Source organism: Pelecanus crispus, chromosome 18, assembly GCF_030463565.1.
Source record: "Pelecanus crispus isolate bPelCri1 chromosome 18, bPelCri1.pri, whole genome shotgun sequence".
NCBI classification, from domain to species: domain Eukaryota; kingdom Metazoa; phylum Chordata; class Aves; order Pelecaniformes; family Pelecanidae; genus Pelecanus; species Pelecanus crispus.
The window spans coordinates 8,251,049-8,268,982 of record NC_134660.1 but is presented as its reverse complement, the minus strand read 5'-3'; the positions used below and the strand labels follow the sequence as shown (position 1 = coordinate 8,268,982).

General features: G+C 54.5%; 1 protein-coding gene and 1 gene segment (V, D, J or C); both read right to left on the bottom strand.

Moving 5' to 3' along the window:
* Window positions 1–17,934, bottom strand: part of LOC104029752 (T cell receptor alpha chain MC.7.G5-like) — a 192,814-nt gene that overhangs the window by 110,463 nt on the left and 64,417 nt on the right. The window lies entirely within an intron of this gene.
* LOC142595269 (Ig heavy chain V region C3-like) lies at window positions 16,398–17,253 on the bottom strand. The segment is given in 2 exon segments: window positions 16,398–16,729; window positions 17,196–17,253. Coding segments are annotated over 2 exon segments (390 nt in total).

Sequence of the window (17,934 nt, the reverse complement as noted above, 5' to 3'; positions counted from 1 at the left end):
GGGAAAATCAAATGATACAATAGACTGTTAAAGACTACCCTGAGAGCAATGGGTGGTGGGACATTCAAACATTGGGATACGCTTTTAGCGAAAGCCACCTGGTTAGTCAACACCAGGGGATCTGCCAATTGAGCTGGCCCAGCCCAATCAAAATTTGTACGTACTGTAGAAGGAGATAAAGTCCCTGTAGTGCACATAAAAAATATGCTGGGGAAGACAGTCTGGGTTACTTCCCCCTCTGGCAAAGGCAAACCCATTTGTGGGATTGCTTTTGCTCAAGGGCCTGGGTGCACTTGGTGGGTGATGTGAAAGGATGGGGAAGCCCAGTGTGTACCTCAAGGGGATTTGATTTTGGGTGAAAATCATCAATGAACTGAATTGTATGATGTTAATTGCTATATAATACTGTATGTCATCTCTTAACTGTGTGTTATCTCTTACTGTATGTTATCTCTTAACTGTATGTTAATATAATAATATAGTGTAATATTAATATAATAATAAAGTATGTTAATGTTAAGTATATAATACTGTATGTTATGGTTGCTACATGCCTCATCAATGGTATTACAGTAAGAATTGCCCAGCTTAATGAAAATGAACTTTGATGAAACTGTATTGGAATGAGAACTGGCTTCAGCGTGCAACAATCCAACACTGCACACCACCTCTCCTGCTCTGAAAGACTGTGATGAGAGATGGAACCAAAAGTCATGGACTAAATGAGCTCAATGGACATTTTAGAGGGATGGCCCATAGATGAAGGGAGTGATGTCTGTGTGTATATATCAAGATAGGGAAGGTGGTGGTGATTAATTAGAATACATTGGAAAGGGGAGGGCCTGTGCATGACGTAGATGGTGTAGAATAAGGGGTAGATCCTGTCCTGGTTTTGGCTGGGATAGAGTTAATTTTCTTCCTAGTACCAGGCATAGTGCTGTGGTTTGGATTTAGTAGGAGAAGAATGTTGATAACACACTGATGTTTTACTTGTTGCTCAGCACTGCTTATGCTAGTCAAGGACTTTTCAGCTTCCCATGCTCTGCCAGGTGCACAAGAAACTGGGATGGGGCACAGCCAGGACAGTTGACCCCAACTGACCAAAGGGCTATTCCATACCATACGGCGTCATGCCCAGTATAGAAACTGGGGGGAGTTGGCCGGGGAGCAGCGATCGCTGCTTGGGAACTGTCTGGGTATCGGTCGGCGGGTGGTGAGCAATTGCATTGTGCATCACTTGTTTTGTATATTAATATTATCATTATTATATTGTTATTATTATCATTACCATTTTACTTTATTTCAATTATTAAACTATTCTTATCTCAACCCAGGAGTTTTTCTCACTCTTACATCTCAAATTCTCTCTCCCAGCCCACCGGGGTAGGGGGAGTGAGTGAGCGGCTGCGTGGTGCTGAGTTGCTGGCTGGGGCTAAACCATGACACAGTGACTCCACATCCCCTGGTGTTGCTGAGCTGCTGCTCCTGGAAGGCCCCCCACCCTGAGCCCAGCTGTGCTTGGAAAGGGCACCCCTAGGCAGATGTGCTCCCCACTGTGCTCCCTCTGCTCTTGCCCTGCACCCTACACCTCCATTTGCTCCCTCGTGTTGATGCTTCTCCAGCTGCTTCTTCCTCAGCAAGGGCATCCCAGACCCCCCAATCACAAAAGGACCTACAGCGCTCTGGGCAGGTGAGATCTGGGTTGTCCTTGGTGCTGAAGGTCTGGGGTAGATGTGCAGGCCCAAGGCTCCCAACTTGTCTCCCAAAATTCATGTGCACTTGGATTCAGCAGGGACCAGGCTGTTGGCGCTGCTCAGCAGAGCAGGGACACTCCCTTCTCTGTGCTCATCCTACACAGCAGGAACCCAGAGCTCCCCCTACAACCACATCACGGGACACCTACTGAGCCCTGACAGGTACCACCATTTTGGGTAAAATTGCCCACTCCACAGTCACTTTCCACACTGCCCCTCCACAGACTGTCTGAATCCTTCCCCTCCCTTCTTTATTCCTAGGTACTCCAGCCTGGTCCCTTGGGGAGCGGATCGCCAGGACAGGGGCAGGAAAGGAAGTTGGAGAGAGTAGAGGACCCCACTGAAACCAGCGGCTGGGAAAATAAGCAGGGGGATGTAGGGCCACGGTGGTGTAGGGTGCCCCAGGGCCACTTGGGGCTATCTGGGTGCTGTGTGGTAGGACATGCTGGGGTCCCTATGGCCCCCAAACCCATGGAGGGCTGGCATGTTCTTCTGGCACAGGGCACCGTCCATATCCTTCCCTGTTGCTGGCCCCCACAAAAATCTATCCTGGCCCTCTGTGTACCCAAATAAGCATGTATGCACATGAAGCCAACACAAACAACACAATGAAGAGACAATTCATTATGTCTGGGGGAAAAGACAATCTGCAGCTCAGCTCCTACCCTGGGGCTCCCTGAACAACATGAGGTTTCAAAACTCAATTAGGCTCTGCCTTTCCATGTTCAAACTTTAGTTCTTCAGTGCTCACTGTGTTTCTTGCTAGGCAAGCCTCTTTCCCTGTTGCTTGCTGCCTGTGAGAGAGCCTGAGAAGGAAGGAAGAAGGTTCACAACATGTTCAGGGTTTTGTGTCTGCTTGTGGGAGACTCTGCTGCTGCTGCTGCTGCTGCTGCAGCACCTCTGTGCCTGTTTCTGAGAAAAGCCAGGCCAGAATAGTCCTGAGAAATCTTCTTGCAGCAACCACAAAAGACCTGGCTGGATTTAATCCCCCTCCTTCCACTTCTGCCACGGCCCTGCCTGTGTTTCAAGCACTGTGCCCTTTTCCAGATCTCTGGTGCTGCAGAAATAGGTGGCCGTGTCTGCAGCTGATGGCGAGAGCACTTCCAGCGACAGCTGGTTCCTGGCGGGGTCTGCAGAGCTGGTGACTCGGGTCTGGAAGGAGGAAGCAATGTGCTGGAGTCCCGTGAAAGGATACTGCAACACTATATGCTGCAGCTCTCTGCCAGGAGTCTGACGGATCCAGTCCCAAGCGTAGCTGCTGTCGCTGATGGGTACACCAGAGATGTGGCAGGTGAGCGTGAGAGACCCTGAGACCTTCCCTACCGTGGGGCCAGAGGCCTCTGTCTGCACCTCAGAAAGGGCACCTGCAATCCCAGGAGACAAGGATGAACAGGCAGGAACAGATCAAGCAATCACTTCATCTACTCCACCACTTCTCTGGGCTTCTGCCTGCGATCTCCAGGATCCAGCAGCTGCAAACACACATGCTCACAACCTCTTGCTCCAGTTACAGTCTCAGGTCTGGGAGAGAAGCACAGGCTTCCCCATTCTTCCAGCTCCCAAATGGCATTCTGTACTTTCCCCACTTCCTCTGCTCACCCCTCAGGCAGCAAAACTCATGGGCTGGACTGTCGACCTGAGCCATGACCAAAACCAGAGCAGGGCTACTCACACACCTCACCAGCTGGGCAATGACAGGGTACCCATCCTACCGGGAAACAATGGACACAGCAAAACTTGTTTCCGAAGTGAGAGGAGTGAGGATTGGCATGAGACATGTGAAGGCAGCAAACAGAAGGGTTAGAGCTCATTTCGGGACAGAAAAAGGTAAGACGTCCCTGTTGGAAGAAAACATTTGAAAACTGTATGCTGTAACACACAATTGAAGCTGCATCAGGGGAGGTTTAGATTCGATATTAGGAAAAACTTCTTAACGGAAAGAGTGGTCAAGCATTGGAACAGGCTGCCCAGAGAGGTGGTGGAGTCACCATCCCTGGAAGTGTTCAAAAAATGGGCAGACATGGCACCTGGGGACATGGTTTAGTGGGCATGGTGGTGTTGGGTGGACGGTTGGACTGATGATCTTAGAGGTCCTTTCCAACCTTAATGATTCCTTGTTTTACTTTCATTAAAAAATAATACAGCCACCAAGCCAGGAAACATGAAATTATTACTCTCCCCTTAATTGGTTTAGTGGTGGCCTTGGTAGTGTTAGGTTAATGGATGACCTGGGTGATCTTAAAGGCATTTTCCAACCTAAATGATTCTATGAGTTTATGATTCTATGACTCCCTGGGAGCAGCCCTGAAAAAATGTGTGACTCCCCTGCTTTCCGGCACTGAAGCTCAGAGATGTGACCTTAGAAGGAGGTTTGAGTCAAAGCTCAGCTGGATTTCCTGGCCCCGTGGGATGGCACAGAAGTAGCGGCCAGAGTCCCCGGGGTGCAGGGCATGCAGGGACAGGGATGACTGGGACTGGGAATCATCTCGGGAGGTGGTGGCTCGACCCTCCACTGCTGCCCCATACTTCTTTGTAGTACCCGCGGTACTGATAACAGACACCCACTCCAGACTGCCACCGGGTGCCTGACGGTACCACCGAATGTGGTAATTCTTGAAGGTGAAGCCGGAGCCTTGGCAGGAGAGGCTCACGGAGTCCCCGGGCGCTCGCAGGTCTCCGCCGGCCTCCACCAGCCTGGGCTGCGCCCACACCCCTGCGGACGGAGAGCGCAGGCAGCCGGGCAGGGCGCGCCCACGGCCCGAGGACGTTCACCCGCCGCCCCGGCAAAGCCCCCCGCCCCGCCACACCCACAGCCGCCACCCCCCTCTCTCCCGGCAAAGCCCCGCGCCCGGGGCAATGCCCCGACTGCCCTCCCCGGGGCTCAGCCGCGCCTGCTCCCGACACTGGGCACGACCGGCTGCCGACAGCCTGACCCTGACCCTGCCCCTGCCCCTGCCCCTGCCTGTGACCCTGCCCCTGCCCCTGCCTGTGCCCCTGCCCGTGCCCTGCCCTGCCCCTGCCTGTGCCCCTGCCCCTGCCTGTGCCTCTGCCCCTGCCTGTGCCTCTGCCCCTGCCTGTGCCCCTGCCTGTGCCCCTGCCCCTGCCCCTGCCTGTGCCCCTGCCCCTGCCCCTGCCTGTGCCCCTGCCCGTGCCCCTGCCTGTGCCCCTGCCTGTGCCCCTGCCCCTGCCTCCCCCTCTCCCTCCCCCGCCCACCCCACCCCTCTCCCTTCCCCGCTAAGGAAGGCGAGCGCCAGGCGACAGCGCGCCCGGCGCGGGAGCAGCCGCAGCCCCGGGGCCCCGGCACGGGCAGGGCCGCCCGCGGGCAGCCCCAGCCCCGGGCCCAGCCCCGGGCTCGCTGCCCTCCCCGCCCGGCTCTCACCTGCCGGCCCCGCGGCCAAGGCCAAGGCCAGGAGCCACGGCCCCAGCCCGGGCGCCATCATGCCCTGCCGCGCCGGGGCCGGCCGGGGCCCAAGGGCCCGGCGGCAGCCGCAGAGGAGCCGAGCGGAGCCGCGCTCGGGCCCGCTCCTGCCCGCCCCGCCGGCTCGGCCCCTCGCCGGGGCAGCGCCGACGCCTCTGCCCGCCCCCAACAGAGCCGCCCCGCCCCGCCCCGCCCCGCCCCGGCCCGGCCCGGCCCGGCCCGGCCCCCCGGTGCCGCGGCCCCTTCGGGGGAGGAGAAGGGGGGGCGCGGGGAGGGACGCGGGGCAGGGCCCTGGGCAGAGGAGGAGCGCGGCGCCCCGGCACACGAAGGCTCCTGGCCCTTGCCTCCCAGCGCGGCTCCGGCGCTGGCCCGCCTCGGCGCCCTGCCGAGCCCTGCGCAAGGGGGTCGCCGCCTCGGCCACGCGCGCCTGGGACCCTCCTGCCTTCAGGGGTATCCCGGCCCTCCCTCGGCTCCTCAGAACAAGCCCAGTGAAACGATGGAAGCTGGAAACAGTGTCACAAAACCCCGAGGGCTTTGCGTGCAGCTAGCAGTCCGAGCCACACCACTCTTTCCCAGGGACCAGTTGGTGACCCACGTAGCAAGTTGACCTGAGTGGCCACAGGCACGTCCTGGGCTGCACATAGCTCAGGACAACCTGCAACGCTCTGTGCTGCACATTTCCCTGTTGCGTGGTAACGTCGCCTGCCAAATCATCATGGAAGAGCCTGTGGTTTGCACCCATGTGGCATCTGCCCCCATGCATGTTCTTCTCTTGTTCTGCAGCTCCAGGTGATGAGTAATTGGTATGCTGCTGCATTAGCTGGCTAATCAAACCGTTGTTACTGTTTCACCTCTCAACCTAGATGGAATGCTTGAAAGTGGACATGGAAAAAGGATGACACTGTAAATCTAAGTTTAATGTCTAAGTCACCTCCAGCAATTACTCCACAGATGGATAGCTTGAAACTGGACATGGAAAAAGGATGATACTGTTCTGAGTCAGAGCTCGGGACAGAGACACCTGAATGATGACATACAGTGGGAATACATTTTTCTATATCCTGATTAATTTGGGATGCTGTTAGGCATGCGGGGAAGTCCAGACAGTCCCCAGAGTCGGAGCATTCGTATGCCATCTGTAGTGCCTGGTCATGCTGTGGCTGCCCTGTTCACATGGAAAAGTCCCACAAAGCAAACAAATACCAGCTCTCTTGGGCCGGCAACGTAGGTGCCCTTAATTCCTCATATACTCCAAAGGGTTAAGAATTACTTAATTCTAATGTCCTAGACTGCCTGGACAGTCAAACTGAAAGCCCTCTCAAAACTGGTTGCTCAGCTGGTGGCACAGTAAATCCACACTTTGGCACCTGCAGCGGTCAGACTGCAAACAGCTGCCTTAGCAGCACGTGCCGCAGCACGTGGCCCAAAGAATAGTACACAGCCTCCTTACGTCACAGTGTGCAACCGGCTGCTATGAAACAAGAATGGCCAAGCTGTGAAAGTCATCACTGGCCTGTGTCTCCAGGATTTGGAAAATGACGGCCACATCTGTAGGCTGTGGCCTGCTAAGCCAAGTCTTTGTGCCAGCACAGCTGCAATATTGGCAGCGCGGGGGATGACTGAGAAGCCTCCGTGGACACACAGTACAGGTGAGCAATTGTCCTCCGGGTGACATTGGCAAGAAGACTTTGGGTGCCTAAATTAGTTATTCCACGGGTAGACCTCTCTACAGCTGCTTATACCCTTGCACTAGATGGTCAAGGATGTCAGGAACGGGCTGTGGCCACAGGGTGTCTAAATGGTGCCACAGAAGACCCAGGCACATCCAGAGCCACTCAGCAGGCATGTACCTTAAAAGCCCGACAGCATGAAGGAACGTGCCACAAAATGGGAAAAGAACTCGTGCAGTCTTCCACGGTTAGCCTCGTCATAGTGGGACTTCACCCATATTACACACAATGACTGCTGGGACCACAAGAGAACCATTACTTGTGAAGAGAATAGCAATAACAGTAAAATATTGAAGCATTAGTAGCAATAAAAATAGAGTAACAGCCATGAAAGAGAACCATGAAAAATATGACAGTACCAACAGTTAGTTTAGCAATAATGGACCCTCCTCCCAAGGTTAGCAGCTAGAGGCTTCCTAAACAGTATTCTTCATTTTACTGCAAATTTGGAACAGGAAATTCTGTCCTTGCTGCAATCTGATGAGCCATGCAATAAAGTAGAGGTATTCAGTCTACCCAAGGAGGGGCTAGCACTGCTGTTGCCACACGGTGGGACAGCTCTGGTGGCTTTACCTCCAACACCACTGCCATTCTAGACCTCTTCTCATGCCCATTAGTCGTTTCACGTGCCACTCTACTGGTATTAATTATTATGGTAATTGCTTTGTGCAGAAGAGACTTTCTGGCTGCCAGGACTGGCTGGTAGCTTCTGCATGTAACCTGCAAATTATGGTATGGTTAAGAAATGCGTTGTGGTTTAAGCCCAGCCAGCAACAAAGCACCACACAGCCACTCGCTCACTCCCCCTGTCCCAGTGGGAGAGGGGAGAGAAGCAGAAGAGTAAAAGTGAGAACGCTCGTGGGTTGAGATAAGAACAGTTTAATAATTAAAGTAAAATAAAGTAAAATAGGAGTAGTAATAACAATATTAATAATAGGAAAAATAACAATAATATAGAAAGCAAGTGATGGACAATACAATTGCTCACCACCCACTGACTGATGCCCAGCCAGTCCCCCAGCAGCAATCGCTGCCCCCCAGACAACTCCCCCCACTTTATATATTAAACATGACCTCGTATGGTATGGAATAGCCCTTTGGGCAGTTTGGGTCCACTATCCTGGCTGTGTCCCCTCCCAGTTCCTCACTGGGAGGACATGAGAAGTTGAAAAGGCCTTGACTAGTGTAAGCACTACCTAGCAACAACTAAAACATCACTGTGTTAGCAACATTATTCTCATGCTAAATCCAAAACACAGCACTATGGCAGCTACTAGGAAGAAAAATAACTCTATCCCAGCCAAAACCAGGACAGTGTCCACCCCTTATTCTACACCATTTACGTCATGCACAGGTCCCACACGTTCCAAGACATTCCAATTAATCGCCACCACTTGTCCTGTCTTTTGATATATACACGCAGATATCATTCCCTTCGTCTATGGGCCATCCCTCTAAAACATTCATTGAGTTCATTCAGTCCATGACTTTGGGTTCCATCTGTCACAACACTCCTTCAGGGCAGGAGAGATGGTGTGCGGTGTTGGATTGCCAGTTCAGGTTCCATCACCACAGCACCTTGCTCAGTTTCATCAAAGTTCAATCTTCATTAGTCTGGGTGATACCGCTGATATGGCATACAGCAACCATAGAAGTGATGACATACAGTATTACATAACAAAGGACAACATACAATTCAGTTCATTGGCTATTTTCACCCAAAACCAAATCCACCTGAGGTACACATCGAGCTTCCCCATTCTTTTGCATCACTCACCAAGTGCACCTGGGTCCTTGAGCAAAAGTAATCGCATGGATGGGTTTGCCTTTGCACGAGGGGTGAGTAACCCAGACTGTCTTCCCCAGCATATTTTTTATGTGCACTACAGGGACTTTATCCCCCTCTATTAGCAGATCACCTAGTGTTGACTAACCAGGTGACTAAATGTGGAGCCCAATGTTCAAATGTCCCACCACCCATTGCTCTCAGGGTAGGCTTTAACAGTCTATTGTATCGTTTGATTTTCCCGGAGGCTGGTGCATGATAGGGGATGTGATACACCCACTCAATGCCATGCTCTTTGGCCCAGGTGTCTATGAGGCTGTTTCACAAATGACTCCCGTTGTCTGACTCCATTCTTTCTGGGGTGCCATGTTGCCATAGGACTTGTTTTTCAAGGCCCAGGATGGTGTTCCGGGTGGTGGCATGGGGCACGGGATATGTTTCCAGCCATCCGGCGGTTGCTTCCACCAGTGTAAGCACACAGCACTTGCCTTGGCGAGTTTGTGGGGGTGTGATAGAATCAATCTGCCAGGTCTCCCCATAGTTATATTTCAGCCAGAGCCCTCCATACCAGAGAGGCTTGAACTGCTTGGCTTGCTTGATTGCAGTGCAGGTTTCACATTCATGGATAACCTGTGAATACTGTCCATGGTCAAGTCCACCCCTCGATCACCAGCCCATCTATATGTTGCATCTCTTCCTTGATGGCCTGAGGTGTCATGGGACCACCAAGCTATAAATAATTCACCCCCTTATGTTGGCAGTCCAGATCCACCTGAGCCACTTCAATCTTCACAGCCTGATCCACCTGCTGGTTGTTTTGGTGTTCTTCAGTGGCCTGACTCTTGGGTACGTGAGCATCTACGTGACGTACTTTTACAATGAGGTTCTCTACCCAGGCAGCAGTATCTTCCCCAGCTGCGCTGTAGAGCACAGTCTTTACATCTTGTCCTGCCTGGACTGGCCCAAGAGCTATTGCATGAACTATTTCCTCTTTAATTTCTTCAAAGGCTTGTCATTGCTCAGGGCCCCATTTGAAATCGTTCATCTTCTGCTTCACTTCATAGAGAGGGGTTACAATCAGACTGTAATTTGGAATATGCATTCTCCAAACTCCCAGAATGCCTAAGCCTGTGTTTCCTTTTTGCTGGTTGGTGGGGACATAGCTGTTATTTTGCTGATCATATCAGTTGGGATCTGATGACGTCCATCTTGCCGTTTTATTCTTAAAAACTGGATCTCCAGTGCAGGAGCTGATCCATAAGCTGATTCATTGAAAGGAGAGCCAAGGGGTGATCAGTAAGACTCGCTCACCCTTTAACAGTCCCATATGGCCAGTGCGAAAGTCTAATGGAGAGTGGAGACTGAGAGTAGACTGTCGTGGTGTCAACCTAACTCATACTGACGCTGAGTGCTGCCATGCCAGACATGCTAGAACTTCAACGTGAACTGGAGTCAAAGGCAGCCAAGCGGTATGCCACAGCTGATATCGCTAACGTGATTTTCTCAATCCCTTTGGCAACAGAGTGCAGGCCACAGTTTGCTTTCACTTGCAAGGGCGCCCAGTACACCTGGAACCGACTGCCCCGGGGGTGGAAGCACAGCCCTACCATTTGCCGTGGAGTTATCCAGATGGCACTGGAAGAGGGTGAAGCTCCAGAACACCGAACACACACTGATGATATCATCGTATGGGGCAACACAGCAGAAGAAGTTTTTGCGAAAGGCAAAGAAAATAGTCCAAATCCTTCTGAAGGCCGGTTTTGCCATCAAACAAAGTAAGGTCAAGGGACCTGCACAGGAGATCCAGTTCTTAAGAATAAAATGGCAAGATGGACGTCGTCAGATCCCAACTGATATGATCAACAAAATAACAGCTATGTCCCCACCAACCAGCAGAAAGGAAACACAGGCTTAGGCATTGTGGGAGTTTGGAGAATGCATATTCCAAATTACAGTCTGATCGTAAGCCCTCTCTATCAAGTGAAGCAAAAGAAGAACGAATTCAAAAGGGGCCCTGAGCAACAACAAGCCTTTGAACAAATTAAACGGGAGACAGTTCATGCAGCAGCCCTTGGGCCAGTCCGGGCAGGGCAGGATATTAAAAATGTGCTCTACAGCACAGCTGGGGAGAATGGCCCTACCTGGAGCCTCTGGCAGAAAGCACCAGGGGAGACTCGAGGCTGACCCCAAGGGTTTTGGAGTCAGGGATACAGAGCATCCGAGGCCCACTCTAGTCCAACTGAGAAAGAGATATTGGCAGCATATGAAGGGGTTTGAGCTGCTTTGGAAGTGGTTGGTACTGAAGCCCAGCTCCTCCTGGCATCCCGACTGCCGGTGCTGGGCTGGATGTTCAAAGGGAGGGTCCACTCTACACATCATGCAACTGATGCTATGTGGAGTAAGTGGGTTGCGCTAATCACACAACGGGCTCAAATAGGAAACCCCAGTCACCCAGGAATCTTGGAAGTGATCATGGACTGGCCAGAAGGCAAAAACTTTAGAATGTCACCAGACCAGGAGGTGACACGTGCTGAAGAGGCCCCACCCTATAGTAAACTGTGGGGGTGGTTACAGCAATGGAAGCAGAGCAACTGGCAGCGCAGAGGCAAAACCATCTGAGCTGCCGCACTGTGGCAAGATATTGCTGCCCGGGTAGAGAATCTCGTTGTAAAAGGACGTCACGTAGATGCTCACATACCCAAGAGTCAGGCCACTGAAAAACATCAAAACAACCAGCAGGTGGATCAGGCTGTGAAGATTGAAGTGGCTCAGGTGGATCTGGACTGCCAACATAAGGGGGTGAATTATTTATAGCTTGGTGGGCCTATGACACCTCAGGCCATCAAGGAAGAGATGCAACATATAGATGGGCTGGTGATCGAGGGGTGGACTTAACTATGGACAGTATTGCACAGGTTATTCATGAATGTGAAACCTGCACTGCAATCAAGCAAGCCAAGCAGTTCAAGCCTCTCTGGTATGGAGGGCTCTGGCTGAAATATAAATATGGGGAGGCCTGGCAGATTGATTCTATCACACTCCCACAAGCCCGCCAAGGCAAGCGCGGTGTGCTTACAATGGTGGAAGCAACCACCGGATGGCTGGAAACATATCCCGTGCCCCATGCCACCACCCGGAACACCATCCTGGGCCTTGAAAAGCAAGTCCTGCGGTGACATGGCACCCCAGAAAGAATGGAGTCAGACAACGGGAGTCATTTGTGAAACAGCCTCATAGACACCTGGGCCAAAGAGCACGGCATCGAGTGGGTATATCACATCCCTTACCATGGACCAGCCTCAGGGAAAATCAAACGATACAATAGACTGTTAAAGCCTACCCTGAGAGCAATGGGTGGTGGGACATTCAAACATTGGGATACACTTTTAGCAAAAGCCACCTGGTTAGTCCACACCAGGAGATCTGCCAATCGAGCTGGCCCAGCCCAATCAAAACTTCTACGTACTGTAGAAGGAGATAAAGTCCCTGTAGTGCACATAAAAAATATGCTGGGGAAGACAGTCTGGGTGACCTCCCCCTCTGGCAAAGGCAAACCCATTTGTGGGATTGCTTGTGCTCAAGGGCCTGGGTGCACTTGGTGGGTGATGCGAAAGGATGGGGAAGTCCAATGTATACCTGAAGGGGACTTGATTTTGGGTGAAAATAGCCAATGAACTTAATTGTATGATGTTACTTGCTATATAATACTGTATGTCATCTCTTAACTGTATGTTATCTCTTAACTGTATGTTAATATAATAATATAGTATGTTAACGTTAACTATGTAATACTGTATGTTATGGTTGCTATATGCCACATCAATGGTATTACAGTAAGAATTGCCCAGCTTAATGAAAACATTGATGAAACCATGTTGGAATGAGAACTGGCTTCAACACGCAACAATCCAACACTGAACACCACCTCTCCTGCTCTGAAAGACTGTGATGAGAGATGGAACCAAAAGTCATGGGCTAAATGAGCTCAATGGACATATTAGAGGGATGGACCATAGACGACGGGAGTGATATCTGTGTGTATATATCAAGATAGGGAAGGTGGTGGTGATTAATTAGAATACATTGGAAAGGGGAGGGCCTGTGCATGACGTAGATGGTGTAGAATAAGGGGTGGATACTGTTCTGGTTTTAGCTGGATAGAGTTAATTTTCTTCCTACTAGCAGGCATAGTGCTGTGGTTTGGATTTAGGATGAGAAGAATGGTGATAACCCACTGATGTTTTACTTGTTGCTCAGCACTGCTTATGCCAGTCAAGGACTTTTCAGCTTCCCATGCTCTGCCACACGCACAAGAAACTGGGAGGGGGCAGAGCCAGAATAGTTGATCCCAACTGACCAAAGGGCTATTCCATACCATATGACGTCATGCTCGGTATATAAACTGGAGGGAGGTTGACCACGGAGCAGTGATCGCTGCTTGGGAACTGTCTGGGCATTGGTCGGTGGGTGGTGAGCAATTGCATTGTGCATCACTTGCTTTGTATATTATTATTACATTGTTATTATTATGATTACCATTTTACTTTATTTCAATTATTAAACTGTTCTTATCTCAACGCAGGAGTGTTTCTCACTCTTACCCCTCCGATTCTCTCCCCCATCCCACTGGGGTAGGGGGAGTGAGTGAGTGGCTGTGTGGTGCTTAGTTGCTGGCTGGGGCTAAACCACGACACTGGGGGATGAAAAGCTGGACATGAGCCAACAATGTGCACTTGCAGCCCAGAAAGCCAACCATATCCTGGGCTGCATCAAACGCAGCGTGGCCAGCAGGTCAAGGGAGGGGATTCTGCCCCTCTGCTCTGTTCTGGTGAGACCTCACCTGGAGCCCTGTGTCCAGCTCTGGAGCCCTCAGCACAAGGACATGGACCTGTTGGAGCGGGTCCAGAGGAGGGCCACAATAATGATCCGAGGGCTGGAACACCTCTCCTACGAGGACAGGCTGAGGGAGTTGGGGTTGTTCAGCCTGGAGAAGAGAAGGCTGCGAGGAGACCTTATTGCAGCCTTTCAGTACTTAACAGGGGGCCTACAGGAAGGATGGGGACAATCTTTTTAGCAATGCCTGTTGTGACAGCACAAGGAGTAATGGATTTAAACTAAAGAAGAATAGATTTAGACTAGAGATAAGAAAGACACTTTTCGCAATAAGGGTTCTGAAGCACTGGAGCAGGTTTCCCAGAGAGGTAGTGGAGGCCCCACCCCTAGAAACATTCCAGGTCAGGTTGGACGGGGCTCTGAGCAACCTGATCTGGTTCAAGCTGTCCCTGCTCACTGCAGGGGGTTGGGCTGGATGACCTCTAAAGGTCCCTTCCAACCCAAAGCATTCTATGATTCTATGATTGTATGATGAGACACTTCTGTGTCATAGCTCAGGACAGAGATACCTGATTGATGACATGCAGTAGGAGTAAGTTCTTCTACACCCTGGTTAAATTTTGACAAAATTAGGCTTTGCATTGCGGGGTACATTACAACGTACAATGTATTGTGGCAGAGTCCACACAGTCCCCAGAGCAAGAGCATTCGTATGCCATCTGTAGTGCCTGATCATGCCATGGCTGCCCTGTTCACATGGAAAAGTCCTGAAAAGGAAACCAATGCCACCTCTCCTGCGACTGTGCCCATAAGTGCCCAGAATGCCTCATCTACTCTAAAGAGGTAAGAATGACAGCTAGCAGTTCACTCAGAGCATGTGGAACATTGCATGAAGTGAGAGGTGTCTGGAGTGCTACGGCTGGGAGAGGGAACCCTACATCCTCTGGACGGCCAAACTCTGAAAGCCCGCTCACAACTGGTCTGTCTGCTGGCGGCACAGCAAATCCACACATCGGCACCCGCAGCCGTCAGACTGCAAACAGCTGCCTTAGCAGCATTGGCCAGCGTGTAGACCACGGGATGCTGGGCTGGCATGGAGCATGACAGAGCACGTGGCCTAAATAATAGTACACAGCCTCTTTACGTCAAAGTAGGCAACTGGCTGCTATGAAACAAGAATTGCCAAGTCCGGCCCGGGAAGAGCCCTGGCACCAGAATCCAGAGCTCATGGGAAGGAGAAACCCCATGGCCCTCCCTCCATCCCCCTGAAGACGGTGAGCTTTTTCTCACCTCCCCATGGGAGCAGGCTAGACCTTGCATGGGGGACAGTTTCCCTTTGTCCCTGCCAAGCTGGGAGGGCCAAGGCCCCCATTCTTGCCCCTCGCACAGCCCCGCACCACCCCAGGAAACACAGGGACCTCTCAAAGAGCATTGTCCTCGTGTCCTCCTCCTTGCCCTTGTCCTTGCTGATGTGCTCTGCCCTTGGTGCCAAACTGGCCCGTGACACTTGTGTCCATGAAAAGGGAGAGGGGCAGGACAGGGAGAAGCAGAGGAAGCCCTGAAACAGGACTGACACCAGGGCAGGACTGTTCACACGGGCCTTCACTGCATCCAGCACAGCAACCCGGGGTAAGGGCAGTGTGTGGAAATGGGAAACGTTACAGGAAACACCCCTGTTAGAGGTGAAGCCTGTCCATGGGCCTGCTGAGGAGGACAGGAGCAGCGGGTGAAAAGACCCCTCTGCAGCACTGCTGGGATCAGCCAGTGGTCTGTAGTGATGGCTGGACTCTCCCAAGGCCTGCCGACACTCCCCTCCAGCTCCTGCACCCTGGGTCACGTTCCAGCTGCAGGGGCTTGCATGCCTGCAGCTGCTCATGGACAGTCGCAGAGGCCTGGAGATAGCAGGAGGGGTCCTGTGAGCCCTGCCCCACAAACATTCATCTGACCGTCGCCTTTGCTCACAGCTCCTCCTGGGCCATGGCACCTGCTCCACTGAAGGGCCCTCCTCTGCCTCCCTGCTCCTCCAAACAGGGAAAGAACGTTGAGCTCTGCAGCTCTCCCCTTTCCTCTGCGGTGGAAGCGCACAGGGCGCAGGGGAGGGTCACCAGCAAGAAATTTGTGCTGGTGCAGACGCCTATCCTGACCCCGTCAGACTGGCATGGAAGAAGCACGCAGCTTCCTGAGGATGCAGGGTGCACAGGGCCAGAGATATCTTGCTCCAAGAGGAGCTGCCTCACTCAGACACTACCACCCCGTCTGTATTCCTTTGCAGTGAGCCAGCAGCTGCCGATAAAGGACACCCACTCGACCCTGGACCCAGGGGCCTGCCAGTAACACAGGAGCTCCTAGTCCTTCACTCTGAACCCAGAGCCTTGGCAGAAGAGATGTGTGTTGCCACAGGCTGCTTTCAGCCCTCCTCCAGCCTCCAAAACCTGTGCCTGGGCCTGCCTCTCTGGAAGGACACATGGACACAGTCGCACTGGACTGAGGATGGCAGCAGGGAACCTGTGGGCTCCCTCCAGGTACTCTCCACCGCACCTGGCCCCTCACCTTAGGCTGCTGCTCACTAGGAAACAACCGTGAGTCGCTCCCACCCACAGCTGGGGTAGAGCCACGGATGCCCAAGTGTGCCCTTGGGGATCACCAGAGAGCTGGCAATATGCCGACAGACGGCACAGCTCTGCCCTGCCTGCCTCTCTCTCTCAAGGCCATGACCCCGAGTCCACATCCGCCCCCACAGGAAAGCTGGGGAAGGTCCATGCTGGGAGAAGTGCTCTGCCCTGCGCACAAGGGAAAGATGGTTCTGCGGCTCCTCCCCGTCGCCTCTTGCAATGCCACACTTGCAGAAGGTGAGGGGCGCTGGCAGGAGGTTTCTGTCAAAGCTCAGCTGGATTTCCTGTCTCTGTGCAAACAGCACAGAAGTAGCGAGCAGAGTCCCCCGGGTGCAGGGAATGCAAGGATAGGGATGACTGGGACCGGGAATTGTCCCGGGACACCGTGGCTCGACCCTCCACTGCTGCCCCATACTTCTTTGTAGTATCCCAGATGAAGGCCACCCACTCCAGACTGCCACCGGGTGCCTGACGGTACCACAAAACGTCATAATCCTTGAAGTCGAAGCCGGAGCCTTGGCAGGAGAGGCTCACGGAGTCCCCGGGCGCTCGCAGGTCTCCACCGGCCTCCACCAGCCTGGGCTGCGCCCACACCCCTGCGGACGGAGAGCGCAGGCAGCCGGGCAGGGCGCGCCCACGGCCCGAGGACGTTCACCCCGCCGCCCCGGCAAAGCCCCCCGCCCCGCCACACCCACAGCCGCCACCCCCCTCTCTCCCGGCAAAGCCCCGCGCCCGGGGCAATGCCCCGACTGCCCTCCCCGGGGCTCAGCCGCGCCTGCTCCCGACACTGGGCACGACCGGCTGCCCGACAGCCTGACCCTGACCCTGCCCGTGCCCCTGCCCCTGCCTGTGCCCCTGCCCGTGCCCCTGCCTCCCCCTCTCCCTCCCCCGCCCACCCCACCCCTCTCCCTTCCCCGCTAAGGAAGGCGAGCGCCAGGCGACAGCGCGCCCGGCGCGGGAGCAGCCGCAGCCCCGGGGCCCCGGCACGGGCAGGGCCGCCCGCGGGCAGCCCCAGCCCCGGGCCCAGCCCCGGGCTCGCTGCCCTCCCCGCCCGGCTCTCACCTGCCGGCCCCGCGGCCAAGGCCAAGGCCAGGAGCCACGGCCCCAGCCCGGGCGCCATCATGCCCTGCCGCGCCGGGGCCGGCCGGGGCCCAAGGGCCCGGCGGCAGCCGCAGAGGAGCCGAGCGGAGCCGCGCTCGGGCCCGCTCCTGCCCGCCCCGCCGGCTCGGCCCCTCGCCGGGGCAGCGCCGACGCCTCTGCCCGCCCCCAACAGAGCCGCCCCGCCCCGCCCCGCCCCGCCCCGGCCCGGCCCGGCCCGGCCCGGCCCCCCGGTGCCGCGGCCCCTTCGGGGGAGGAGAAGGGGGGGCGCGGGGAGGGACGCGGGGCAGGGCCCTGGGCAGAGGAGGAGCGCGGCGCCCCGGCACACGAAGGCTCCTGGCCCTTGCCTCCCAGCGCGGCTCCGGCGCTGGCCCGCCTCGGCGCCCTGCCGAGCCCTGCGCAAGGGGGTCGCCGCCTCGGCCACGCGCGCCTGGGGCCGGCCCCGGTCCCATCCCCAGCCCCAGCCCCAGGGACCATCCCCATCCCCATCCCCATTCCCGACCCCAGCCCCAGCCCCAGGGACCGGCTCTCGGCCCGCAGCGTCCCCTCGCAGGAGCCTCCCCGTGCCCCGCACCCCCAGCCCGCCCTGGCCTCACTCCCGGCCCCTGCCCGCGGGCACCAAGACACACGGCGGGCTGGGCTGCCATCCAGAGGGACCTCGACAGCCTGGGGACACGGGCTGGCAGCAACGCCCTGCAGCTCA